The following is a 27,380-nucleotide window of genomic DNA, read 5'->3' as shown; positions in this document are numbered from 1 at the left end:
GCGTTCCTGAAGAGGCTCCTCGTCTTTGTCCAATTGGACAGCATGACGGTGGTGTCCTACAAAAATCATCAAGGAGGCCTCTTGTCCAGCTGCCTTTGCGCCCTGGCGAAGCGCCTCCTGGAATGGGCAGCACCCAGACTGCGGTCACTCAAAGCGACGCATATACTTGGCAGAACGAACCTGGGAGCAGATATGCTATCTCGGAGCAATGTCCCCTCGGAAGAGTGGATGCTCCACCCCCAGACGGTTCACAGAATCTGGGAGATCTTCGGGAAGGCAGAGGTCGGCCTCTTCGCCTCAGAAGACAACTCTCACTGCCCAACCTATTTTTCGAAGGACTTAGATGCGCTGGCCCACGACTGGCCCAGCCTCCTTCTTTACGCTTCCCCCCCAATCACTCTGATCCCCCAGGTCATCAGGCGAATCAGGGAAAACAAGCACAGAGTCCTCCTGGTCCCCCACTCTGGAGGAACCAAATTTGGTCCTCAGAGCTGTTCAGGCTTTCCACGAAAGCCCCATGGCCAATTCCCCTGAGACGGGACCTCCTTTCTCAAGCGAACAGGACGATCTGGCATCCCCAGCCAGAACTATGGGCTCTGCACCTGTGGTCCCTCGATGGGAGCCTTTGAGCCTCCCCGGGGACATGCTACACACCATTTCTCAGGCTAGAGCCCCGTCTACACGACGCCTCTACGCCCAGAAGTGGTCGGTCTTCGTTGACTGGTGCTCAGCACGTAACGCCGACCCTGTGGAGTGTGACGTATCGCCAATACTGTCGTTCCTCCAGGAGCATCTGGATAAGGACCTCACGTCCTCCATGCTCAAGGTGAACGTAGCAGCCATCGCAGCATTTCACGCTCCCATTCCTGGCCAATCTGTGGGCCGAAAGAGCCTCATTGTGCGTTTCTTGAGAGGTTCTAGGCGGTTGAACCCCATCCTCTCACTGTTCCCACGTGGGACCTGTCCACGGTCCTCGCCGCTCTCAAAGGGCCTCCCTTCGAGCCGCTGCAGTCAGCTGACCTTCGCCCCCTGATGCTTAAAACTGCTCTGCTACTGGCACTAGCAACGGTGAAGCACGTTGGCGACCTGCAGGCCCTCTCCGTGAGCCCTGCATGCCTTGAATTTGGGTCCAATGACTCTAAAGTCGTTTTGAAACCCAGGCATGGCTACGTCCCTGAGGTGCTCTCGACTCCATTCAGAGCAAAGGTAATTTCCCTCTCAACACTACCTTCTTCCTCGGACGAAAGAGAGGTGGAATTACTCTGCCTAGTCAGGGCATTGAGGACCTACATTGAGTGGTCAAAGCAACGCCTCTCGCATTGGATAGTCGATGCAATTGCTCTATTTTACTCCTCTGTGGGCCTTGACTGCCCCATAAGAGTAAGAGCGCATTCCACTAGAGGGATGGCCTCTTCGTGGGCCTGGTCTAGTGGTGTCTCTCTCAAAGACATCTGTGAGGCGGCCGGCTGGTCCTCGCCGTCCACTTTTGTCAGATTCTATAATTTGGACATCCCGACCTTGCATGCTCGGGTCCTCTCGGTATGATACGACGGCCTCTGTTGAGTTCCATCATCATGCCACTGTCAGGGAGGTATCTCCCTCTCCAGTGTAACTAAGGGTTCGACAGCTGTTGCCCTCTCACTTGTCCTCTGGGCCCCTAGGATATGATGGCGTCCCTGCTGTGGCACGGTGCGGTTGAATTCATTCCCCATACGCAGTACGAGTGAAGTATCGAAAGGGAACATACTCGGATACGAATGTAACGAGTACTGCGTTCTATGCCGTGCCACAAGGCTGCGGCTTTAGTGTCGTTGCTTCAGTCGAATGACCTGAAATCCTATGGCGAAATGCCTGCTTATATAGCCATAAGCCCTGCCCATTTTGGTGGGCCTTCTGGCACGCTGCATCGCCATAGGCTCGTGCGGCTACGCCACACCGTCATTGGTTCAAAAAGTTTTCATGATTGAACCAATGGCTGTGCAGTTAAACTGCGCTATTGAAAAAGGCTTCAGCATCGAGAAAAAAGGAGCTTTTCCCCATACGCAGTACTCATTCCGTATCTCAGGGAACCAAGGTTACGTTTGTAACCGAGAATTTTTCTTTGCAACAAATTTGGTGTTTTAATAAACACTGATACAAAGAACTCACATGAAAAGACAAGAGTCAAACTGCCCAACTCAAGGAAACACTGACCACCAAAATGGTGACCAAACATTTTCAATAAAACATCAACATCTAAACCTGTTAATTCTCAAAAAGAACTTCTGCTGAGATCTTGAGAGATTTATTGTCTTCTTTTATCTTCAGTTGATTTCAGGCTGTGTGGCTTTAAGTCAGTTGTAGTTGTGTTTCATTTTCTGAGAGTGCAAGCATGATGTTGAACCAACATCAATGCCATTTCCATTGATTTTTTTGTTGAAATTTCAACATTTTTTCAACAATAATTGCGGGTGCAAAAGTGATATTGATTCAATGCAGTTAACGTTGACACATTAACATTGATTTAACATTGTTTCGATCATTGCTTGCTATCTGGGTGCAGGACTTCAGGTATTACTTATGTAGCTTGCTACAGTGTATCATTTAAATGTATATAATTGGGCCTAAAATATAATAATTACTACAGTAAAAAAAAATTAAGCAATAATTTAAAGTTTTCATGACTGATTTAGGGTTGGATGCAACAAAATTCTCCCATGGAACACAAACAATAACAAACAATCTGTTATTATAAAAAATGTCAAATTAGATTTTTTTTTTCTTCAAATAATTAAAATGTGTGATGATCACTGGCTGTTCAATTGCACTTGGTTTATTAATACCATGTAAATGTCTGTCCTGTGAAATGACATTCAGTGTATAACTATAAAAATAACAGAATATGATACTCTCTTATCTAAAAATGATAAACATGTTGCAGATGAAAACAAATTAATTGCATCTTAGACATTATGTGTAGGTCACTGCAATTTCTCCTCCCCAGACAAGTTTAAATACAGTAAGTCACAGCCACATTCAACTTACCACCATCTCTCCGTGAATTACAGGTGATTCCTCTTTAAAGGAACCATCTGGCAGTTGTTTGTGGAGAACCAGCCACTTGAGGGCGCTGCAGAGCACATTGTCCTCTATAGTAATTAAATTACTGGCCATGGCGAAGACTTTAGCTACATAAGCAGTCAGCCTTTAACAAACAGAAACAATTAAATTATAACTCATAAAACAAACAAATGACAATTTAATACTAATAACCACTACATGACTTCAATATTCTTCTAAATAACTGAAACATTGCTGGATCTTGTGCTTTTAAATAACAGACATAGTATAATCAATAAATATAAAAAACCCATGCAAGCAAAGATTTCACACAGAAAGAGATCAGTGAATCAATCAAGTCCAAGATGATTACAGCATCATCACAACAACCAAAAACATCAGATCAACATTGTTGTTTTTTCCTGCCATATCAAATGTGTTTTATAAACACTCAATTACAGCAGCCAGAGAAAACTAATGTTAGAGTCAAGAGCCCAACTAAAGCAGACACTGGTCACCACGATGGTGACTACAAACTATTATTTTCAATAAAACATCAACATCCATATCTGTTAATTCTCAACAAGAACTTTTGTACATAATAATTGTACAGAAATAATGTCAAACAGGTTTGTGAACTGGTTTCACACTCAGTGTGGCTGAAGTCAGTTGTAGTTCTTGTGTTTCTGCTCGTCTCTTTTTTTCTGGTCTTGTTTCTCTGTCCTTCAGTGATTCTGGTTGTCAGGTGTTGTCAGTATTTGCGCTGCAAAATATGCAGTTATGATTACAAACAGCATATTTTGCGGCGCAAATACTGTTTAAAACTCCATATTTTACGGCGTTTGACTGTAAACGTGATTAATCTATAGCGTAATTCTGACCCTCTTGGCTTGCGATAGTTTAATCTAAACTCGTTTAACCCTTGCTGATTTAAACATTCAAGAGCCAGAAGACGTGAGTGAGAACTCGCGTGCGCTGTGAGAAGATTTGTGTGTGCGCTCATCTGAAGCGCACGTGGAAACCCGCGTCTCAGACAGCGCGCAAATATTGAGTTCTCTTTCAAGTCTTGCGCTTCAATGGACAAATTCTTACAAAAATTATGTCAACACGCCTGTCTTGATGAGTAGCATATCCTAGCAGTCTGTTATGTTTTAAGTGAACTTATACAATCGAGAAAGACAACACATGTGCCCAGTATCAGTATTTTGGATCCTTGCATTATGTCTTAAAATGACAGAAGAGCAATATTACTACTGTCTGTGTTGTTAATGTTAATCAAACAACAAAAGACAAGGAAATCACTCACTACTCTTGATTGAATAGCTTTTGTAACTTTAATAAGGATTAATCTTTAATTTATAGAGTCAATGTTATTTTACATTTGATTACTTTATTCAGTACTTTATTCTGTATCTGACAACTACTGTTAGATACCTGAAAGAACTGTATTGTATTTGAATCTTTGCTCTACTGTATTTATATGTGCTGTTGCTTACAGTTTGATTATTTGTTCTTATTTTCTTTATTTGTATTTGACAGTACTCCTTTTTCCCCTGAACATCACATATGAACCGTACTGAAACTGTGACCCTAAAATCGTAATAAAAACCAAACCGTGAGTATAATCTGAACCATTACACCCCTAGTAAATATGTACATAATAATAATAATAACTGTACATAATAAATATGTATATCCGGTCCCCACTAATTATTCTAGAATTAAATTAATTCAACAAAGGCAATCTCTTTTACTACATATTTTTGATGGTTCAAATGTATACTCTACATGTTTGACCATTTATGAACTATCATTCACTATATATTGTTTAAGTGACTAATGTGCCCTACTATCACCATTCATGTCTATGCAACCAATAAATAAATTACTACTACAGCACAAAGTTGTTTACAAGAGAATGAATTTCTTCATTGATGTAGTCACTTAATTTTGCACCAGATGTATGCATTTAAATTTAAAATGTACAAAATTTTCTTCTGGGGGGCATGCCCCCGGACCCCCATAGAAGGCCCGATGTCCACCCACCACAGTCGCACTAAATCCTGTGGGAAACACTGTACAGGCTATTAAATGTAACACTGAATCGGTGTTGGAGTTAATGAGATAATTAGGTGATAACGAGCAGAATCACAGAAGGACAGAGGAACAACAAGAACAACAACTGACTTCAGCCACAGCCTTAGATGAAATCAACTGAAGATAAAAGACATTAAATCTCTGAAGATCTGATTAAACAACTCCACAAACAGCATTACCAGCTTCATTTATTACTAACCAGACTGACTTTATTTCTGTCACACGTCTACAAAAGTTGTTATTGAGAATTACCAGAGGTTTAGATGTTGACGATTTGTTGAAAATAATAGTTTTGTTTGATGTCACCATGATCAAGGTCAGTCTTTGCTTTAGTTAGACAGTTTTACTCTTGATTTTCTTAGTGTTTGTTATAACAATAATGACAAGAGAAAATGTGATCAGCTACTGTCAGCTGCTTTATTTTAAGAATATAATTTTCATGTAGTGGCTTAATTCACTAATCTAACGACTGAACTTTATATGAATAAAATGTTAAGTTTGTGTTGGATCTCTTCTAAAAATACAATGATAAAACAGTTTTAATCAAAAAAGCTGAATGAGCTTTAAAACACTTTAAAACTTTGGCAAAACTTCCTCACACACAGACATCAAGAATCAGCATATGAATCTCAACAATGGTGACATGCTTCATGCTGCAATGCATTCTGGGTGCATCATGCAAAAAAAAAAAAAAAAAAAGCATTGCAGCATTAAGCATATCACCATTGTTGAGATTCATTGGCTGATTCTTGATGTATGTTTGTGAGTAAATCTCACTGTAGTTAAAAGTGCTTAGTGTACAATCTGTTTTAAAACTCATTCAGTTTTTCTGACTAAAACTGTGCTGAATCTTTACACAAATCACAATAAAATAAAGTTTTTGTACATGTTAAATTCAGTCATGAGATCAGTGAATTAAACCATTACACAACAATTATATTCTTATCATGAAGCAGCTACTGCATCATATTGTGTTTTCTCTTGCTTTACGTTTTAGAGTGTAATTAATGGTGCGTTCATTAGGGATCTTGTAGCTTGTCTTATATGCTCACAGCAATGTCTGTGAATGTATTGGCAACAGCAAGTCTTGGTACTTGCTCTGCAGCAGCAGCATAGCAAATCTATTCCTCCAAGACCACATACATTAACACTGCCATATCCATTAATACGCCAATCTCAATTACCATGCCAAATCTCTTCAAAAGTTGTCATAACAGAAATCTAACTGATTGAAATGAAAATACCATGTGCTGCTTGGCCTGTCTATCCAGGCTGCGTAGGATCCATCTGGTTTACGGTAACCCAGCTGCCGTTGATAACCTTAATACAAAAAAAAAGAAAGAAAAAAAAGAGAGAAATAAAGAAAGAATATTTATTTGTTTATTTTATATATATATATATATATATATATATATATATATATATATATATATATTTTTTTTTTTTTTTTTTTTATCATAGTTAAATTCCTTTTTTTCTGTTGTATCCTGCTGACCTGTGCTGATATGGTTAACAGCTTCATTACGGCGCTCCATGCCAATAGCCTCCCACTGATTGGTGCTGTCCAGATAATGAGTGGCAGTAAGAGGTAGAGTCATGTAGATCATGTTCTGCTCTCCACATCCAATGGGCTGGACAATAAGGCGACCCATAAAGTCTCCACTGATGGCCTGCTCAACTGTCTGAGAGATCTCTTCACCTGGAAGGATGAAAGAGTAAATTCAGGCTGAATTATTATTATTATTATTATTATTAGCTATCTTTGTTACAATGAGCTGTCATTTATGCAACATTTTCAACACTATGATGTGACTGGTTTTTAACTGACAGCTCAAACAGTCAGTAATCTTTTCAGACTTTGACATTCCCAGTAAATAGTGGATCTGTAAATTCTGGACCTATTTTCCTGCCTGGGAAAATAACACTTTTAAAATATTAATATTGCATGCATATTCTGACTACAATTAGTTTCCCAAGTGTCAAATACAAATAAATAAAGAAAGACTTTATCAACCATCCCAGCTAACAGAATTTTGTTATAAGAACGTTCTCTAAATATTCAGTGTTGGTTCTGGGAACATTAAAAACATCCAGTTTTCTTGACATTAGAGGAACGTTTTTATAAGGTATAACGTTCCTCAAACGTTCTTTCAACTTAATTTTGATCTAAAATTCAACATTGTAGGAACGTTGATTTGTAACGTTCTAAGAACATAAAAATGTTCAGTTTCATGTTAGTAGAATGTTATTTAAAGGTTAGTATGATGTTCCTGAAACATTCTTTCAATCATTCAAACACCTGCTGTGAACAAACACTGAAAGAAAGAGAAATAAGAACACAAACTACAACTTTCTTCAGCCACCGCCTTAGATGAACTGAAGATAAAAGACATTAAATCTCTGAATAAATCTCCATCTGATGAAACAACTCCACAAACAGCATTACCAGCTTCACTTATTACTAACAGACTGACTTTATTTCTGTCACACGTCTACAGAAGCTCTTACTGAGAATTAACAGAGGTTTAGACGTTTGAGGTCACCATCATGGAGGTTGGTGGTTGCTTTAGTTGAGCTCTTGACCCTTGACTATTATAGAGCCGCTTCTTTGTCAAATATTGCAGGTGTTTTTAGAAAACATTTCTGCATTGATAAAGACAGGTAAATCAACTGCTTTTTTTTTTACTCTTGGTATTCAAATTTTATGTGAAGTAGTAATAAACTAAAAAATGTAATAAAAATCGTCTTTAACAATGAAGTGATTTGTGTAATTTTGTCCAAAACTATTTATGTAGTTAAGTTAAAAACAATGCACTTATCAGCACTCATCATACAAACCTCAACAATGGTGACAAAAAAAATCAGCTGCATAATCAAAATTTTATTTAAAAAAAAGTCAAGGGTAAAGCAAACACTAATCCCCATGATGGCGACTTAAACAGTGGGATTTTCTTTGGTGATTCTGCTTGTTAACAGCAGATCACCTTCCTGACACATTTACGGTGTTAAAATCATCACACAAAAAAATGTCAAAATTAACACAATGAGTGTTGTCCCAAAACACAAGCACTGATGTGTAAGACTTTTCTTTTTTTTTTCTTTTTTTTTTTTTTTGGACTGAACTTGACAAAGAGATCATTGCAAATTTTATCTTTATGTTCAGAAGTAGCACAGGAGTTTTATTTAGTTGTTGTTTTCCTCTTTCCTTCAATGATTCTGCCTGTTAACAGCAGGTGTTCATCACTACTGCTGGATTAATGACTTAATTATCTCATTAACTTCCCTCTTGAATGGTCTTGGTCTCGGTCTTGGAGGGTCTGGTCTTGACTACACCTCTGGTTAACCTTCCTGACACATTCACTGTGTTAAAATCATTGACTCAATGAATGTGTCAGAATTAACACAACAAGTGTTGTCCCTAAACTCACCCATTGATGTGTAAGAATTTAACACAGTTTGAGTCAGTTTTAAAACATCCTTTCTAAAAGTGTAAGTACATAGTAGTTAAGGCCACCTAATATAAAGTGTGACCGCATTTACTCCTCTGATGAATGTCAGAATTCATCCCTGACCACCTCTGAATATCGTTTTGGTGATCACAATGTTTCCTGTGTTATTTTTTTCCTGTTCAATTGCTTGTGTGATTGTGACCGCACTTGATGAACAGATAAAATTACAAATTTTTTATGTAAAAAAAAAAAAAAAAAAAAAAAAGGTTTATTTAACAAAAAAAAAAAAAAAAAAAAAAAAAGAAGTGGTAAATAAAAGGGACTGCAATTATTACAAACTAGCCCCAAAAATAAGTATTGTTGTACAGAATTTGTAGTGGAATAGACAGATGTCATCAGATAATTGTAGATCAAGGCTTGAGCTCTCTTTAATCAAAACATGCAGACAACCTTTAAGAAATAATCACTACACATTCATGAAAACATCATTTTTCTTACCAGTAATTGCGATGTAGGTGTTGACAGTTGTGCCTGGAACCTGATCACGTGGTATTTCAGATCTAACCAATATAGGGTTTTCCCCTGTTTGAATTTGGGATGAGAAACAAAGAACGGGATGATGGAGAAGAGTCATAAGTCATGTGCTGATCAGATTTTTACGGAGTCCCTAAAGGGACAGGGTGGTGGAAAAAGTCTGGGATGGGTGGAAAAAATATTTTTCAAAGCTTTTGCATTCTCTTGCAAAAATATTTGACGTTCTCGCACAAAGATTTTTGCATGCGCTCGCAAACATTTAGGTTCTCTCGCAAAACCTGTTGTGAGTTCGGACAAACACTTCCTGTTTAATATCCCTCTAGCAGAGGTTCAGACAGCTCTGTACATTAAAAACACTGTTAGAGCTTGCTGTAGAAAAACGGCCAAATTCTGACAGTAACAAACCATTTTCCATTAAAACAGTAATATACTGTAGAAAATAATGCATTCTGGGTAATATTTGTTATTTTTGAGAAAATAGCCTACAGGAATATACTGTGAGTTAACATCGCTCAAAGTCGACACTCAGAGGCTGCGTTCTAAATCACACCCTATACCCTCATTCACTATTCCCTACATTAGTTCACTAATATAGTCCACTTGACAGAGTGAATGAAAAGAAGAGAGTGAATTCAGACACTGATGAACACCTGATAAGCAGAATCACTGAAGGACAGAGAAACAAGACCAGAAAAAAGAGACGAGCAGAAACACAAGAACTACAACTGACTTCAGCCACACTGAGTTCACAAACCTTTTTGACATTATTTCTTTCATACATGCACTTTTTCAGTGTTTAGTCTTTTAATGGGTATTTTATCTTTATTGATTATACTATATCTGTGATTCAACAGCATAAGAACCAGCAACCCTTCAGTAATCATTTATTTTAGAGAATTTATAAGTCTTATAATGCACAAAATATTTTAAGCTTCTACAAGACTTGCACAGCAGAGACATCAACAATCAGAATATGAATCTCAACAATGGTGACATCCAAAAGTTTTATGTTGCAATGCATGCTGGATGCCAGCATTGCGCAAAACACCCAGCATGCACTGCAGCGTGAATAAATTATGCAGCTTTATTGCCACCATTGTTGAGATTGATGTGCTGATTTTCTAAAATAATGTCTAAATAATGTTGCAGTTTTTTTGTGCATGTGTTTAAAAATAAACTCTTTTTAGATGATTGTTGTTGTAACTCTTGCTGGAGTTTCACAGTGGTGATAATGTAAAATATTAGTCTGTTAATAATGTAACAATAGATAAAACATGGTATGAATTCAGTAAATCAAGAGACTATGTTGTAGTTTGTAGTAAGACAGTTGTAGTTCTGCTCGTATTTATTCCGTTCTTGTTCCTCTTTTCAGTGATTCTGCTTGTTAACAGCAGGTGTTCATCATTAATGCTCAATCATCACTTAAATATTAACTTAATTATCTCACTGCAACAGCATCAATGTTACTTTTACTCTGTAGTGTGAACACTAGAGGATGTTCCTGTGGGGCTGAAAGGGTTAAAGGTGTAAGATAAAAAGACACACACACAAAATGTATTTTAACAGTTACAAACTGTAAGTTAAAAAACAGTTATATACTGGCAACACTGTTGCCAGTAGTTTACTGTCAAATTGAGTTTTGTGGGTCACCATTGTGCTGAAGAGTAGAGCCTGTGCTTAAGTTCAGGAGAAGATCAAGAGACATTGATGATATGCTGCATGTTGTTTTATTTAATAGATGGTGACTGTGTTGTTGCTGATACAATAAAATCTTTTTATTTGAAATGTTTTTTTTTAACTCTAAAGAAATAAGTTCATAGTAATAATATGCATATGTTGCTTCACTGTTCCCTGTGTTGCCCAATGTGTTCCCTGTGTTGCCCAACTCCGGTGAGTTTGGGAACTCTTATGAGTTTTACTTACAGCTCTCACTGATTAATAAAGGCTTTTGCTCCAGTGTTCACCATAACACAAATTCAAAAAAAAAAAAAAAATGAATTCATTAATAAGACAGAACATCTCTTAGCAAGCCTACATTCCATCCCTAAGTTGTCCACTAGATGGCGCCATTGTATCACAAATGAACGATCCGGTTAAATTGGCAGCTCTAAGCAATTCTCCAGTGAGTTTGGGAACTCTCATGAGTCACATGACAGTATGACTGTCTGTGTCAACTCTCGAATGGGTGATTCAAATGATTATAAAGTGGTACAGACAGAGGTGTAAAGTCCAGGGGTCAGAAAGTAAAAGTCCTGCCATATAAGTCCTGCTGTTGTAACTGAATTATGACAGAAAGATAAACAAAGAGAACAGATAGTCAGGTGGTGTTTATGTTTTCACATAATCATTATTTGACCTGAATCACTAATGGTCAATTATCACTCAATTATCTCATTAACTTTAACACCGCTTCAGTGGGTGGAATAAAAAATATGGCAGGACTTTTACTTTCTGACCCCTGGACTTTGTCCAAACTCACAAGTGTAAAAAGTAAAAAAATAAAATAAAATAAAAATTCTTCCCATCCCAATTTTTTTTTTCCACCACCATGTCCTTTTAAGGGCTCCATAGATTTTGTACTTTTTTAGTGAGTAAGAATAGGAGTATCACATAAAGTATAGGAATTCATTCTGATCTCTTGATTAACTGAAACAATAATTATATTCATATTAGTTTTTTTTGTGTGTGTGTGTGTGTGTGTGTGTGTGTGTAATGTTGTAGAACTGAAGTAAAACACAGTAAATATTATTGTGTGGTTAACAGTAAATCTCACCATTCTTAACAGGATTGAGCTCCACATTTTGTCTATGTAATGGAACCAGTACACCCTCCGACTGAGAGAGAGAAAGAGAGAGAGAGTGAGAGTGAGAGAGAGAGAGAGAGAGAGAGAGAGAGAGAGAGAGCGCGCAAGAGAGAAAGTTAAAGGTGCAGTAGGTGATCTGAGAAATGCTAACGTTAGCACCGAAAGTGATCCCACCCTCCCTGCAAATCGCAGTCCAAAGCCACGCCTCCTCCAAAACACAGGAATGCACACACATCTGTTCCCGGCAAAGTGTCGCAAGATATGGAGTTAAACTACCTCATGTCTCAAAGCACATCATTACAATAATAATGAATGTAAACTGTTTGACTGACTTCTGTGCACATTAACTCACCATAGCATGATATGCACTGATGACGTACGATATTTGCACAAACAGGGTGCACGAGGGAATGTAAAAACATGCGCTAACAGGCAGGTAGGACATCGTATTATCTCATTTCCACAGATGATATACTGTATATTTATAAAAAATACATTTAGACCGTTTAACATTGCTATCAGGATATGAGGAGAGTTTCAAGAAGTATAACAAAAAAATGTTTCTGTAGAGAATCTCCTATTGCACCTTTAACTATATGTGGTGCTTTAGTTTATCTATTCAAAATATAACAAACATCTATTGAGTATTATATTAACGAATGACCAAATCAAATGAAAAGAGACAGATTTCACATCAGACGTACCACCACCTTCAGGGTCTTTCTCACTCCATCAGTGTGAACAGAATCATATGCTGAAGCTTTCACCTCAATATGATGATCATCCAGTGTCATGGGAATAATCACATATGAAACTGCTATGCTGGAGCCTTTGTCAACGTTTACTGTTGTTCTGTGTGTGCCTTTCTTACTGGCAGAGCTGCAAACATCTTTTGCCTCCATAAACTCCACTCGCACCTGGAGAAAACAGGAGACCGAGACACAAATCGCTTCAACATCTAGAGTAAATCAAATATTAAAAGTGCAATGATGGACATTTCTGTTTTAGCACAGGGCAGTATCCTACACTTTTTTCAGTTTGAGTCACAGGCAGCTTAAAAACCGTAATGACTCTCAGAATCCATGTATGCTGTCAAATTATTTGACTTCAGCAGAAAATGTTATTATGATGCAGATAGTTTTAATTTACACCATAAATCTGACTATATTTTTAATATCAAATCTGATACCTTCTGCTTCTTTGGTGTATAGTTGTGAATAATGGCCTTGATTTCCAGTTGTTCTCCGCGCACAGCTGAATAAGGCATCTTGAGGTCAATGAAAAAACTCTTAGAAACGACAATCTCCTCAGGTTCTGCCACACAGATGCCTTTGAGGAGGAACACACACAGACACACAGAAGGATTTAAAGCAGCAACTCCAGGATGATGATGTTTTTCAGAACATGGTTCCTGGGTTTACAGCTTCATCTTACCAAGTGTTGGTGACAGACTGACAGCCAAGACCTGCCATGTAGTAATAGAGTCTTTCAGGTAGATCACTTTATCTGTGACTGGTGCTGGACTGGAATATGAGGAAAATACAAGAAAAACTGTTGCAGTACTCTTCTAATGGCTGTTTACCATCAGACTCACACACACACACACACACACACAGTGTCACCAACAGCTCACGAAGAATAAGATTATGTCAATTATTTGCTAAGAGTCACTATAGGGATGTGAACGAGGCTCAAGTTACAGCTTTTGTCTAAAAGTCTCCTACTCACCAATTCTCACATAGATCAATCTCCTCCCAAAGCCAACTCTCAGGGAACTGAGTACGTGACACAATATCATCAGAGTCTGTATAATAATCATCGTCATCATCACCTGTTGCAACAAGAACAAAAAGTTGTGAGAGAACAGACCAGTTAGAGCACACTGTAAAACAAAGGTAGTTTCTTTAACTTTAGAGTTATCATTTTACATTGACTCAGTTAAATTGTATTCACTTAGAATTTCAACTTGACAAGTGTAATTATTTGAAATTATAAAGTTTAGTTAGAATAACTTTATGAAAGAAAAGTGAACTTACTTTTTTTGTTTTCAATACCACTGCCCGTTTATTTCACACAATTTGACTTATTTTCTTAGGTTAAACAAAATAAATACTTATTTTATTTAAATAGTTCTTATGTCAATTAAAATTATTTTATTTCAAATGTTGAGAACTTTTTCATTTAAATTCATTTCTACTGCAAATAATAATTGATCGGATTTCAGCCACTGAAACATCAACTGCAAATCAAATCAATTACATCTCTCAAGATCTGAGTAGTACGGTGGCCGAGAGAGCTCAACGCGCTGCAAATGAAGAAAACACATGCAAATAGAAAAAACACCAGCAAATAAAGAAAACATCTTCATCAGTTTGACAACACATGCGCTGCAAACTCCACAACACTTACAAATAGTGAAACGCGCTGCAAACTCCACAACACTTACAAAAAGACAAATGCGCTGCAAACTCCATGTCATATGTTGTTCTAAACAATACCGTTGCTATGCATACTTGACCTGTAGTGCTGAACCGTAAATAAAGTAGTTGAGTTCCTCCCCAGTGCTATGATTGTTGTGTATATGACATGGTGTCAGAACAGAAGTAAGTCTATCGTTAATACAAAAGGATTATGACATTGAACAACGGATGAATATTTTACAATGGATGTTCTACACTATAAGCCACCTGAGCCATTTGATTTTGACTGTCCTAATGTGAGCGCCGCGTGGAAAAAGTGGTAGCAACGTTTCGCCCTGTTCCTCACAGCATCGGGAAACAGTGACGCATCTTCAGCGAAAAAGGTTGCTATTTTGCTCACGATACTGGGAGAGAGAGGATATGATATATACAGTAACTTTGGATGGGCACCGGCTGAAGGTGATAGAGGCACGGAAGATCGCAATGACTTTGATACGGTTCTCAGAAAATTCGAGCAGTATTCCAACACGAGGAATCCAGTGATGGCTCTCCGTGCACAGTTTTGGGCATACCAGAGGCCTGAAGGACAGGGTCTAGAAGCATTTGTGAATGATCTCAGGACGATGGCAAGTAACTGTCAGTTTACCGATTTAGAGACCAAGCTACGAGACAAATTATTTTTCTCCATAAAAGATCCGGCAATGAAAATGAAAGTAATGGGTGATGACGGCAATGCATCCCTTGAAGTAGTGACACAGCGAATGCGCACGTTTGAGAGCGCTAAGAGGGAACTGGATATGATACAAGGCAAGTCACCGCAAACCCCGGACCAGTCAGTTCACACTCTAAACTCCTACACGCGAGGCAGAGACCGTAGACGTTATCAAGGACGAGGAAAACAGCGCGTGCAGACAGCGCGAGCTAGTAACCACCGGCAGAGTGGAGCTACTGCTCAAGCAACACAGCACACGTCCAATGCATGTAGCAGATGTGGCACAACGCATCAACCTCGCAACTGCCCTGCATATGGTAAGGAGTGTCGTCGCTGTAAGAAATTAAACCACTTTGCAGATCAACATCAAGCCAGAATGTCTAGCTATCGGAGCAGAGGTCGTGGTCGTGGAGCATCAACTGTACACACAGTGGAGTCTGATTTTGAACATTTCTTTATTGACTCAATGACACATGATATCAGTGACTCCTGCTGGTATGAAGAGGTAATGGTTAATGAGGACAAGATTGAAATGAAGCTAGATACAGGAGCAGATACAAACTGTATGCCACTGTCACAGTTTAAACAGCTAGCAGGATACACCAGCATCCCTGTTTACAAGTCTACAGCCAGACTGTCAGGATATGGAAAGCACAGCACAGAGCATATAGGAAAAGTTCATTTAAAATGTGTGACGCGCAAGGGTGCTCAAGCAAGCTATGACTTTTTCCTCACTACTGAAGACAGACCAACCATCTTAGGTCATCAAGCATGCTCTGGTCTACGACTCATTCAAAGAATGGACAACATTGAAAAATCACTAACTCAAGAAGATCTGATTGCTCAGTACCCTGACGTGTTTAGTGGTCTAGGAAAATTCACAGAACCATATGACATTAAGTTGAAGCCCAATGTGACGCCAGTAATTCACCCGCCGCACAGAGTGCCTTTGAGTCTTCATACTCGCCTTAAAGAAAAGCTTGATGATATGGAATCAGCTGGCGTTATCTGTAAAACGTCAAAACCCACAGACTGGGTCAATAGTCTTGTAGTAGTGGAAAAGAAAGATGGTTCACTTCGTTTATGCTGATTTCGAGCCATTAGAAGAGAACACTTCATCAGAGGTGGACATTCCAGGGGTCAGAAAGTAAAAGTCCTGCCATATTTTTATTCCACCCACTGAAGCATTAATGAGATAAATAAGTGATTAATTAAGTGATGATTGAGCATTATTGAAGACACCTGATGATAACAAGCAGAATCACCAAAGGAGAAAATCACAATTTTTAAGTTACCATCATCGAGGTCAGGGTTTGTTTTAGTTGAGCTCTTGATCCTTGACTGTTTAATATTAGATTTTGTTTGGGCAATTTTAACTGCATTAAAACCAAACAGACAAGCAAAGCTAAAAAATGGTCAGCTGGTGTTGGTTATGTTTTTACATAAACATTATTTGATCTGAATCACTGAACTCATTTAGAGCCCAATCTCTGAGTTAGATTTACATTATTGATTACAGCAGCACTGTGATTCTACAGCACAAGATCAGCTTTTACAATACAATTTTTTTTTAGAGTTCTGATTTTAAAAAAAAGGAGAGCTCATTTAAACACACATACATCAAGAATCATCCTGTGAATCTCAACAGTGGTGGCCATCATAAAGCATGTTGCAGTGCATTCTGGGAGCCACCAATCAAAATTCATCCATGGCTCCCATCATGCATTGCTGTATGAATAAATTATGAGCTAAATTGTCTTAGTAATTTCATTTATTCTCACTATTAAAATTTTGCTGTTTTTCTGTGACTTTTTAGTAGCTTGTTTTCTAATGTTCAGAGTTGATCTGTTGATCAGAATATGTTGCTTGTCACCATTGTTGAGATTCACAGGCTGATACTTGATGTCTGTGTGTGCCTAAAAGATTTTTTTTTATTTTTTTGTGATAAGGACAACTTTAAAAAAAAAAAAAAAATCTGTATTGTATAAGCTGATCTTCTGCAGAATCACAGTGCTGCTGTAATCAATAATGTAAATCTAACTCAGAGATTGGGCTCTAAATGAGTTCAGTGATTCAGATCAAATAATGATTTTGAGAAAACATAACCAACAACACCTGATCATCTTTTAACTTTGCTTGTCTGGTTGGTTTTAATGCAGTTAAAACTGCCCAAACAAAATCTAACACTAAAAAGGCAAGGGTCAAGAGCTCAACTAAAACAAACCCTGACCTCGATGATGGTAACTTAAAAATTGTGATTTTCTCCTTTGGTGATTCTGCTTGTTATCATCAGGTGTCTTCAATAATGCTCAATCATCACTCAATTTATCACTTAATTATCTCATTAATGCTTCAGTGGATGAGATAAAAATATGGCAGGACTTTTACTTTCTGACCCCTGGAATGTCCACCTCTGCACTTCATGATCCCAACCAGCTCTGATGTGATCAGCCAGATGTCAGGGAAAACAGTGTTCACTGTGCTTGATCAGACAAGTTCGTACTGGCAAGTTCCACTCACTGAAGCCAGTGCTGACCTGTGCACATTCAGTACTCCCTTTGGGAGATATTCCTTTTAGCGGATGCCATTTGGAATATCAAGTGCCAGCGAAGTCTTGCAGCGGAGAAACCAGATGGTTTTCGGGGACATCCCAGATGTGCATATTATAGCAGATGATTTGATTGTCGCCTCATTAGATGAGAAACAACATGACAAGACATTACATGAGGTGATGCAGCAAGCTAAATACATGGGCTGTAAGTTCAACAAAGAAAAGATCAAATTCAAGAGGTCTGAACTCGTGTACATGGGTCATGTGATCAGCAAGGAAGGTCTGAAGCCTGACGAGTCAAAAGTGACAGCTATAACTGACATGCCAGACCCAACGTCAAGAGAGGATCTTCTAAAGATCATGGGCATGATCAATTACTTGTCACAGTTCATACCTAATCTGTCCACAACGACAACGTCATTACGGAGCCTACTCAAAAAAGACACAGCATGGACATGGGAACCGCAGCATGCAGCAGCCCTCAAGACATTGAAGACACTTATCAGCAGCAAGCCAGGGCTTAAGTTTTTTGACATAACCAAAGACACTGTGATACAATGTGACGCGTCATCGACCGGTTTAGGAGCCTGTTTGCTGCAGGATAATCATCCCATTGCATATGCATCTCGTTCTCTGACCACAGCAGAACAAAATTACTCTCAAATTGAAAAGGAGTTGCTGGCGATCTGTTTCGCAACTGAAAAGTTCAACCAGTACGTGTATGGCAGACCTGTGACAGTACAGTCCGACCACCGCCCGCTCGAGATGATCACCAAAAAGCCACTGCACAAGGCTTCACCAAGGCTCCAGCAAATGTTGTTACGTCTGTTAAAATTCAGCATAGATGTGAAGTACCACCCTGGAAAACATATGTACATTGCGGATACCTTAAGCCGAGCGTATCAGACCTGCGATGTTCCATTTGACAACATAGAGGACGCACAACAGCTACGGGTACACAGCGTCACTGAAGTACTTCCAATGAGTAGCCAAAGAATTGAGAAGATTCAGCAAGCATCAGCCAGTGATCCGACTCTCCAGGCAGTAAGATCAGTCAGAGAGGTTGGCCGTCTCACAAGGCAAGTGTAACTCCCCTAGCACAACAGTTTTGGCAGGTGAGAGATGAAGTATATAACGAGCATGGACTTGTTTTTGTAGGAGATAGAGTAGTAATTCCAGAATCTTTGCAACAGGAGATCATTTCTGCCTTACATGACACTCATATAGGCATTGAGAAGTGCAAAAACAGAGCCAGAGCTATCATGTATTGGCCAGGGATGTCTAGGGACATTCAAGATGCAATTGCTCGTTGCAGTGTATGTGCAAAATTTCCAAGAAGCAACACCCAGGAGCCATGGGCTAATCTGTGCTCTGACATATTTACTTTTAATGGAACAGATCGCCTACTTGTCGTTGATTACTTCTCTAAGTACCTTGAAGTGGTGAGTCTGAAAACCAAGACGGCACAAGAAATCCTCAACAAGCTGAAGTCCCTTTTTGCCAGGCATGGAGTGCCGGACACGCTGGTGAGTGACAATATGCCGTATGCCAGTCATGTTTTTCGTCAGTTTGCTGCAGATTGGAACTTTAACCTGGTGACGTCTAGTCCCACATATCCGCAGTCCAATGGACAAAGTGACAGGTTTGTGCAAACAATAAAACAAATAATGAGAAAAGCAGCAGAGGATGGCAAGGACATTTACAAGTGCCTGCTTGATTTCCGTGACAGCCCTATCAGCGGACTCCAGGTCACTCCAGCACAATTGCTTATGGGTCGCCGTCTCAAGTCTATCTTGCCTGTATCCTCACGTAAACTGATGCCTCAACCCACAGTGCAGGGTAGAGATGAGTTAGTGGCTCGACAACAACAGATGGCACGCTACTATAATTGGGGGAAAAGAGAACTGCCTTCCCTCCAACCTGGTGAAAGCTGCCGCATTAGACAAGGCCGCGTATGGAACCGAGCAGTTGTGGTACAACCTCATACCACCCCTCGATCATACACAGTCATGACAGAAAATGGAGCCACTTACCGTCGCAACAGAATTCACTTGTCTGTGGATCCTGACAAATCAGCATTTCAAGTGACACCGGACATTGCTGACCCAGACTGCACACCTACAGAGCAGAAGGAGACACTAGAGTCCCCTACAAATATTGGGTTCCCCAAGGCATCATCACAGCCGCCAGTGTCAGTTTGTGAGCGCCCAGCCAAGGCAAGATGTTTGCCAAAGAGATTTGATGACTACGTTATGTACAAGTAAAGTTTAAATGTTGTACATGTGTTAGTAGTTACATGTGTTAGTAGTTATAAGTCTTAGCACTGTGATTAATACTCAAGTTAGTGACTTTAGACCAGTTAAGCTACTTTTATACCTAACTGTTGTCTGAAAGATATTATGACTTCACGCAAGATCTGAGGTTAGGATTTTGCTAAGAGATATTTTGGTTTATTATGTTTATTGAACAGGTTTGATGGATAGTATGCACTATGCATTAATACTGTAAGTACAGTGAGAATGCAATTGCGAATAAGCATATGCAAGTTAGTAATGTTGACAAATAATACTTGCTGTGTAATATGTTGAAAATGTTATAAGTTGTGTTATGTCTTTAAAAGGGGAGATGTCATATGTTGTTCTAAACAATACCATTGCTATGCATACTTGACCTGTAGTGCTGAACCAGAAATAAAGTAGTTGAGTTCCTCCCCAGTGCTATGATTGTTGTGTATATGACACTCCACAACACTTGCAAAAAGACAAACGCGCTGCAAACTCCACAACACTTACAAAAAGACAAACGCGCTGCAAACTCCAACACTTGCAAAAAGACAAACGCGCTGCAAACTCCACAACACTTACAAAAAGACAAACGCGCTGCAAACTCCAACACTTGCAAAAAGACAAACGTGCTGCAAACTCCACAACACTTACAAAAAGACAAATGCGCTGCAAACTCCACAACACTTACAAATAGTGAAACGCGCTGCAAACTCCACAACACTTACAAAAAGACAAACGCGCTGCAAACTCCACAACACTTACAAAAAGACAAACGCGCTGCAAACTCCACAACACTTACAAAAAGACAAACGCGCTGCAAACTCCACAACACTTACAAAAAGACAAATGCGCTGCAAACTCCACAACACTTACAAAAAGACAAACGCGCTGCAAACTCCACAACACTTACAAAAAGACAAACGCGCTGCAAACTCCACAACACTTACAAAAAGACAAACGTGCTGCAAACTCCACAACACTTACAAATAGTGAAACGCGCTGCAAACTCCACAACACTTACAAAAAGACAAACGCGCTGCAAACTCCACAACACTTACAAAAAGACAAACGCGCTGCAAACTCCACAACACTTGCAAAAAGACAAACGCGCTGCAAACTCCACAACACTTACAAAAAGACAAACGCGCTGCAAACTCCACAACACTTACAAATGGTGAAACGCGCTGCAAACTCCACAACACTTACAAAAAGACAAACATGCTGCAAACTCCACAACACTTACAAAAAGACAAACGTGCTGCAAACTCCACAACACTTACAAATGGTGAAACGCGCTGCAAACTCCACAACACTTACAAAAAGACAAACGCGCTGTAAACTCCACAACACTTGCAAAAAGACAAACGCGCTGCAAACTCCACAACACTTACAAAAAGACAAAGGCGCTGCAAACTCCACAACACTTACAAAAAGACAAACGCGCTGCAAACTCCACAAAACTTACAAAAAGACAAACGCGCTGCAAACTCCACAACACTTACAAAAAGACAAACGCGCTGCAAACTCCACAACACTTACAAAAAGACAAACGCGCTGCAAACTCCACAAAACTTACAAAAAGACAAACGCGCTGCAAACTCCACAACACTTACAAAAAGACAAACGCGCTGCAAACTCCACAACACTTACAAAAAGACAAACGCGCTGCAAACTCCACAACACTTACAAAAAGACAAACGCGCTGCAAACTCCACAACACTTACAAAAAGACAAACGCGCTGCAAACTCCACAACACTTACAAAAAGACAAACGCGCTGCAAACTCCACAACACTTACAAAAAGACAAACGCGCTGCAAACTCCACAACACTTACAAAAAAACAAACGCGCTGCAAACTCCACAACACTTACAAATAGTGAAACGCGCTGCAAACTCCACAACACTTACAAAAAGACAAACGCGCTGCAAACTCCACAACACTTGCAAAAAGACAAACGCGCTGCAAACTCCACAACACTTACAAAAAGACAAACGCGCTGCAAACTCCACAACACTTACAAAAAGACAAACGCGCTGCAAACTCCACAACACTTACAAAAAGACAAACGCGCTGCAAACTCCACAACACTTACAAAAAAACAAACGCGCTGCAAACTCCACAACACTTACAAATAGTGAAACGCGCTGCAAACTCCACAACACTTGCAAAAAGACAAACGCGCTGCAAATTCCACAACACTTACAAAAAGACAAACGTGCTGCAAACTCCACAACACTTACAAAAAAACAAACGCGCTGCAAACTCCACAACACTTACAAATAGTGAAACGCGCTGCAAACTCCACAACACTTGCAAAAAGACAAACGCGCTGCAAACTCCACAACACTTACAAAAAGACAAACGTGCTGCAAACTCCACAACACTTACAAAAAGACAAACGCGCTGCAAACTCCACAACACTTGCAAAAAGACAAACGCGCTGCAAATTCCACAACACTTACAAAAAGACAAACGCGCTGCAAACTCCACAACACTTGCAAAAAGACAAACGCGCTGCAAACTCCACAACACTTACAAAAAGACAAACGTGCTGCAAACTCCACAACACTTACAAAAAGACAAACGCGCTGCAAACTCCACAACACTTGCAAAAAGACAAACGCGCTGCAAACTCCACAACACTTACAAAAAGACAAACGTGCTGCAAACTCCACAACACTTACAAAAAGACAAACGTGCTGCAAACTCCACAACACTTGCAAAAAGACAAACGCGCTGCAAATTCCACAACACTTACAAAAAGACAAACGCGCTGCAAACTCCACAACACTTACAAATAGTGAAACGCGCTGCAAACTCCACAACACTTGCAAAAAGACAAACGCGCTGCAAATTCCACAACACTTACAAAAAGACAAACGTGCTGCAAACTCCACAACACTTACAAAAAAACAAACGCGCTGCAAACTCCACAACACTTACAAATAGTGAAACGCGCTGCAAACTCCACAACACTTGCAAAAAGACAAACGCGCTGCAAACTCCACAACACTTACAAAAAGACAAACGTGCTGCAAACTCCACAACACTTACAAAAAGACAAACGCGCTGCAAACTCCACAACACTTACAAAAAGACAAACGCGCTGCAAACTCCACAACACTTACAAATGGTGAAACGTGCTGCAAACTCCACAACACTTACAAAAAGACAAACATGCTGCAAACTCCACAACACTTACAAAAAGACAAACGCGCTGCAAACTCCACAACACTTACAAATGGTGAAACGCGCTGCAAACTCCACAACACTTACAAAAAGACAAACGCGCTGCAAACTCCACAACACTTACAAAAAGACAAACGCGCTGCAAACTCCACAACACTTACAAAAAGACAAACGCGCTGCAAACTCCACAACACTTACAAAAAGACAAACGCGCTGCAAATTCCACAACACTTACAAAAAGACAAACGCGCTGCAAACTCCACAACACTTACAAAAAGACAAACGCGCTGCAAACTCCACAACACTTACAAAAAGACAAACGCGCTGCAAATTCCACAACACTTACAAAAAGACAAACGCGCTGCAAACTCCACAACACTTACAAAAAGACAAACGCGCTGCAAACTCCACAACACTTACAAAAAGACAAACGCGCTGCAAACTCCACAACACTTACAAAAAGACAAACGCGCTGCAAACTCCACAACACTTACAAAAAGACAAACGCGCTGCAAACTCCACAACACTTACAAATAGTGAAACGCGCTGCAAACTCCACAACACTTACAAAAAGACAAACGCGCTGCAAACTCCACAACACTTACAAAAAGACAAACGCGCTGCAAACTCCACAACACTTACAAAAAGACAAACGCGCTGCAAACTCCACAACACTTACAAAAAGACAAACGCGCTGCAAACTCCACAACACTTACAAAAAGACAAACGCGCTGCAAACTCCACAACACTTACAAAAAGACAAACGCGCTGCAAACTCCACAACACTTACAAAAAGACAAACGCGCTGCAAACTCCACAACACTTACAAAAAGACAAACGCGCTGCAAACTCCACAACACTTGCAAAAAGACAAACGCGCTGCAAACTCCACAACACTTACAAAAAGACAAACGCGCTGCAAACTCCACAACACTTAAAAAAAGACAAACGCGCTGCAAACTCCACAACACTTGCAAAAAGACAAACGCGCTGCAAACTCCACAACACTTAAAAAAAGACAAACGCGCTGCAAACTCCACAACACTTACAAATGGTGAAACGCGCTGCAAACTCCACAACACTTACAAAAAGACAAACGCGCTGCAAACTCCACAACACTTACAAAAAGACAAACGCGCTGCAAACTCCACAACACTTACAAAAAGACAAACGCGCTGCAAACTCCACAACACTTACAAATAGTGAAACACGCTGCAAACTCCACAACACTTACAAAAAGACAAACGCGCTGCAAACTCCACAACACTTACAAAAAGACAAACGCGCTGCAAACTCCACAACACTTACAAATAGTGAAACGCGCTGCAAACTCCACAACACTTACAAAAATACAAATTCGCTGCAAACTCCACAACACTTACAAAAATACAAACGTACCTGTATCTTTGGAGTTTGCAGCGCGTTTGTCTTTTTGTAAGTGTTGTGGAGTTTGCAGTGCATGTGTTGTCAAACTGATGAAGATATTTTCTTTATTTGCTGGTGTTTTTTCTATTTGCATGTGTTTCTTCATTTGCAGCGCGTTGAGCTCTCTCGGCCACCATAGAGTAGAGGATGATTAAACAACTCAAAAAACAGAGGGCTGTTTCATAAAACAAGATCAGAAAACAAGCCAGGCTTATTTTAGTTAGTCAGACTTATTGTCTATTTATTAATTCTGTTTCATAAAACAAATTTAAATGAGTTCAAACTTGATTTGTAACATTCCAAGCATATGAAAATGTTCAGTTTCCTTAATGTTAGTAGAATGTTATTTAAAGGTTAGTTTGATGTTCCTGAAACATTCTTTCAATCATTCAAACACCTGCTGTGAACAAACACTGAAAGAAAGAGAAATAAGAACACAAACTACAACTTTCTTCAGCCACAGCCTTAGATGAACTGAAGATAAAAGACATTAAATCTCTGAAGATCTGATTAAACAACTCCACAAACAGCATTACCAGCTTCACTTATTACTAACCAGACTAACTTTATTTCTGTCACACGTCTACAGAAGTTCTTACTGAGAATTAACAGAGGTTTACATGTTTCTTTTGAGGTCACCATCATGGAGGTTTGGTTGTTGCTGTAGTTGAGCTCTTGACCCTTGACTATTGTAAAGTTGCTTCTTTATCAGCAATTGCAGGTGTTTTCAGAAAACATTTCTGCATTGATAAAGACAGACAAATAACTGCAATAAAGTGGTTTAATGAACTGGTTATATTTATATATATATATATATATATATATAAATAATTTTCTTTACTTTTGGTATCGAAGTGTTATGTGAAGAGGAAACAAGCTCTAAAATGTAATAGGATTTTTTTTTTTTAATTATTTAGAAGATAAAAACGACACACTTAGACATCAGCACTCATCATACAAACCTCAACAATGGTGACAAAAAAAACAAACAAAAAAAAAATCAGCTGCCTAATTAATTCGTCACAATGCATGCTGGGAACCCTGAATGTGTTTTGTATGCTGGCATGAAGCATGTCACCATTGTTGTATTTCATATGCCGAATGTTGATGTCTGAGATTTATAAGGATAGAAATACAATGATAAAACAGTTTTAATCAGAAAAGCAGAATGAGGTTTTAAAACACATTGTACACTAAACACTTTAAAACTCCAGCAAAACTTTCTCACACACAGACATCAAGAATCTCAACAAAGGTGACATGCTTCATGCCACAATGCATTCTGGGTGCATCATGCAAAAAAAAATAATACATTGCAACATTAAGAATGTCACCATTGTTGAGATTCATACGCTGATTCTTGATGTCTGTGCGTGAGACATTTTTTTAAAGTGCTTAGTGTACAATCTGTTTTAAAACTCGTTAAGATTTTCTGATTAAAACTGTGGTGGATCTTTATATGAATCACAATAAAACAAAGTTCATAAGATATTACTCATATTAAATTCAGTCATAAGATCAGTGAATTAAGCCACTACACAATGATTATATTCTTATCACAAAGCAGCCACAGCATCTGATTGTGTTTTCTCTTGCTTTTCTTGTTATAACAAACTCAGTTAGAGCAGCCAGAAAAACTCTAACATTACAAAGACAAGTCAAACTACCCAACTAAAGTAAACACTGATCACCATGATGGTAACATAAAAAAAAATAATAATAATTCTCTCTTAATTCTCAATAAGAGCTTCTGTATATAGAGTTGTTTAATCCTCCTCTGCTGAGATCTTGAGAGATTTAATGTCTTCTTTTATCTAAGGCTGCGGCTGAAGTCAGTTCAAGTTCTACTCTTTCCTTCGTTCATTCTGCTTGTTAACAGCAGCTATCTTCAATAATTCTCAATCATCACTTAATTAATTACTTAATTATCTAATTAAATCCAACACTGATCCAGTGTTACATTTAACAGCCTGTAGTGTGCACTCTGAACAATGTTCATTTCATCTGGGCTAAACCATGTGGGTCCTACATGGGAGGCGTCCCATGTAGCGCCCCATGTCTTTTATCTTCAGTTCATCTAAGGCTGTGGCTGAAGAAAGTTGTAGTTTGTGTTCTTATTTCTCTTTCTTTCAGTGTTTGTTCACAGCAGGTGTTTAAATGATTGAAAGAATGTTTCAGGAACATCATACTAACCTTTAAATAACATTCTACTAACTTTAAAGGTGCCCTAGATTCAAAAATTGAATTTATCTTGGCATAGTTAAATATCAAGAGTTCAGTACATGGAAATGACATACAGTGAGTCTCAAACTCCATTGTTTCCTCCTTCTTATGTAAATCTAATTTGTTTAAAAGACCTCTGAAGAACAGGCGAATCTCAACATAACACCGACTGTTACGTAACAGTCGGGATCATTAATATGTACACCCCTAATATTTGCATATGCCAGCTCATGTTCACAGCATTACACAAGGGCAGGACGTCTGGATCTGTGCACAGCTGATGTGATCAGACTAGGTAAGCAAGCAAGAACAATAGCGAAAAATGGCAGATGGAGCAATAATAACTGACATGATCCATGATAACATGATATTTTTAATGATGTTTGTAAATTGTCTTTCTAAATGTTTCGTTAGCATGTTGCTAATGTACTGTTAAATGTGGTTAAAGTTACCATCGTTTCTTACTGTATTCACGGAGACAAGAGCCGTCGTTATTTTAATTTTTAAACACTTGCAGTCTGTATAATTCATAAACACAACTTCATTCTTTATAAATCTCTCCAACAGTGTGTAATGTTAGCTTTAGCCATGGAGCACTATCAAACTCATTCAGAATCAAATGTAAACATCCAAATAAATACCATACTTACG

At 39.0% G+C, this 27,380-nt stretch overlaps 2 protein-coding genes across 2 annotated transcripts in view; one reads left to right on the top strand and one right to left on the bottom strand.

Moving 5' to 3' along the window:
* LOC125271359 (complement C3-like) overlaps nucleotides 1-27,380 on the top strand; it is a 731,185-nt gene that overhangs the window by 610,288 nt on the left and 93,517 nt on the right. The gene's annotated exons all lie outside the window — the stretch shown is intronic.
* LOC125271348 (complement C3-like) overlaps nucleotides 1-27,380 on the bottom strand; it is a 79,509-nt gene that overhangs the window by 26,062 nt on the left and 26,067 nt on the right. The window contains exons 18-26 of the mRNA XM_048195410.1: nucleotides 13,651-13,753; nucleotides 13,357-13,445; nucleotides 13,112-13,251; nucleotides 12,627-12,839; nucleotides 11,893-11,953; nucleotides 9,084-9,167; nucleotides 6,632-6,835; nucleotides 6,381-6,456; nucleotides 3,025-3,184 (exon numbers count right to left, since the gene is read on the bottom strand). Coding sequence (XP_048051367.1) covers nucleotides 3,025-3,184; nucleotides 6,381-6,456; nucleotides 6,632-6,835; nucleotides 9,084-9,167; nucleotides 11,893-11,953; nucleotides 12,627-12,839; nucleotides 13,112-13,251; nucleotides 13,357-13,445; nucleotides 13,651-13,753 — 1,130 coding nt within the window. The remainder of the gene's footprint in view (nucleotides 1-3,024; nucleotides 3,185-6,380; nucleotides 6,457-6,631; nucleotides 6,836-9,083; nucleotides 9,168-11,892; nucleotides 11,954-12,626; nucleotides 12,840-13,111; nucleotides 13,252-13,356; nucleotides 13,446-13,650; nucleotides 13,754-27,380) is intronic.

The sequence above is a fragment of the Megalobrama amblycephala genome, linkage group LG7 (assembly GCF_018812025.1).
Source record: "Megalobrama amblycephala isolate DHTTF-2021 linkage group LG7, ASM1881202v1, whole genome shotgun sequence".
In the NCBI taxonomy this organism is placed as follows: domain Eukaryota; kingdom Metazoa; phylum Chordata; class Actinopteri; order Cypriniformes; family Xenocyprididae; genus Megalobrama; species Megalobrama amblycephala.
Note: the sequence above shows the minus strand (reverse complement) of the source record. Positions and strands in the feature narration are given on the sequence as shown.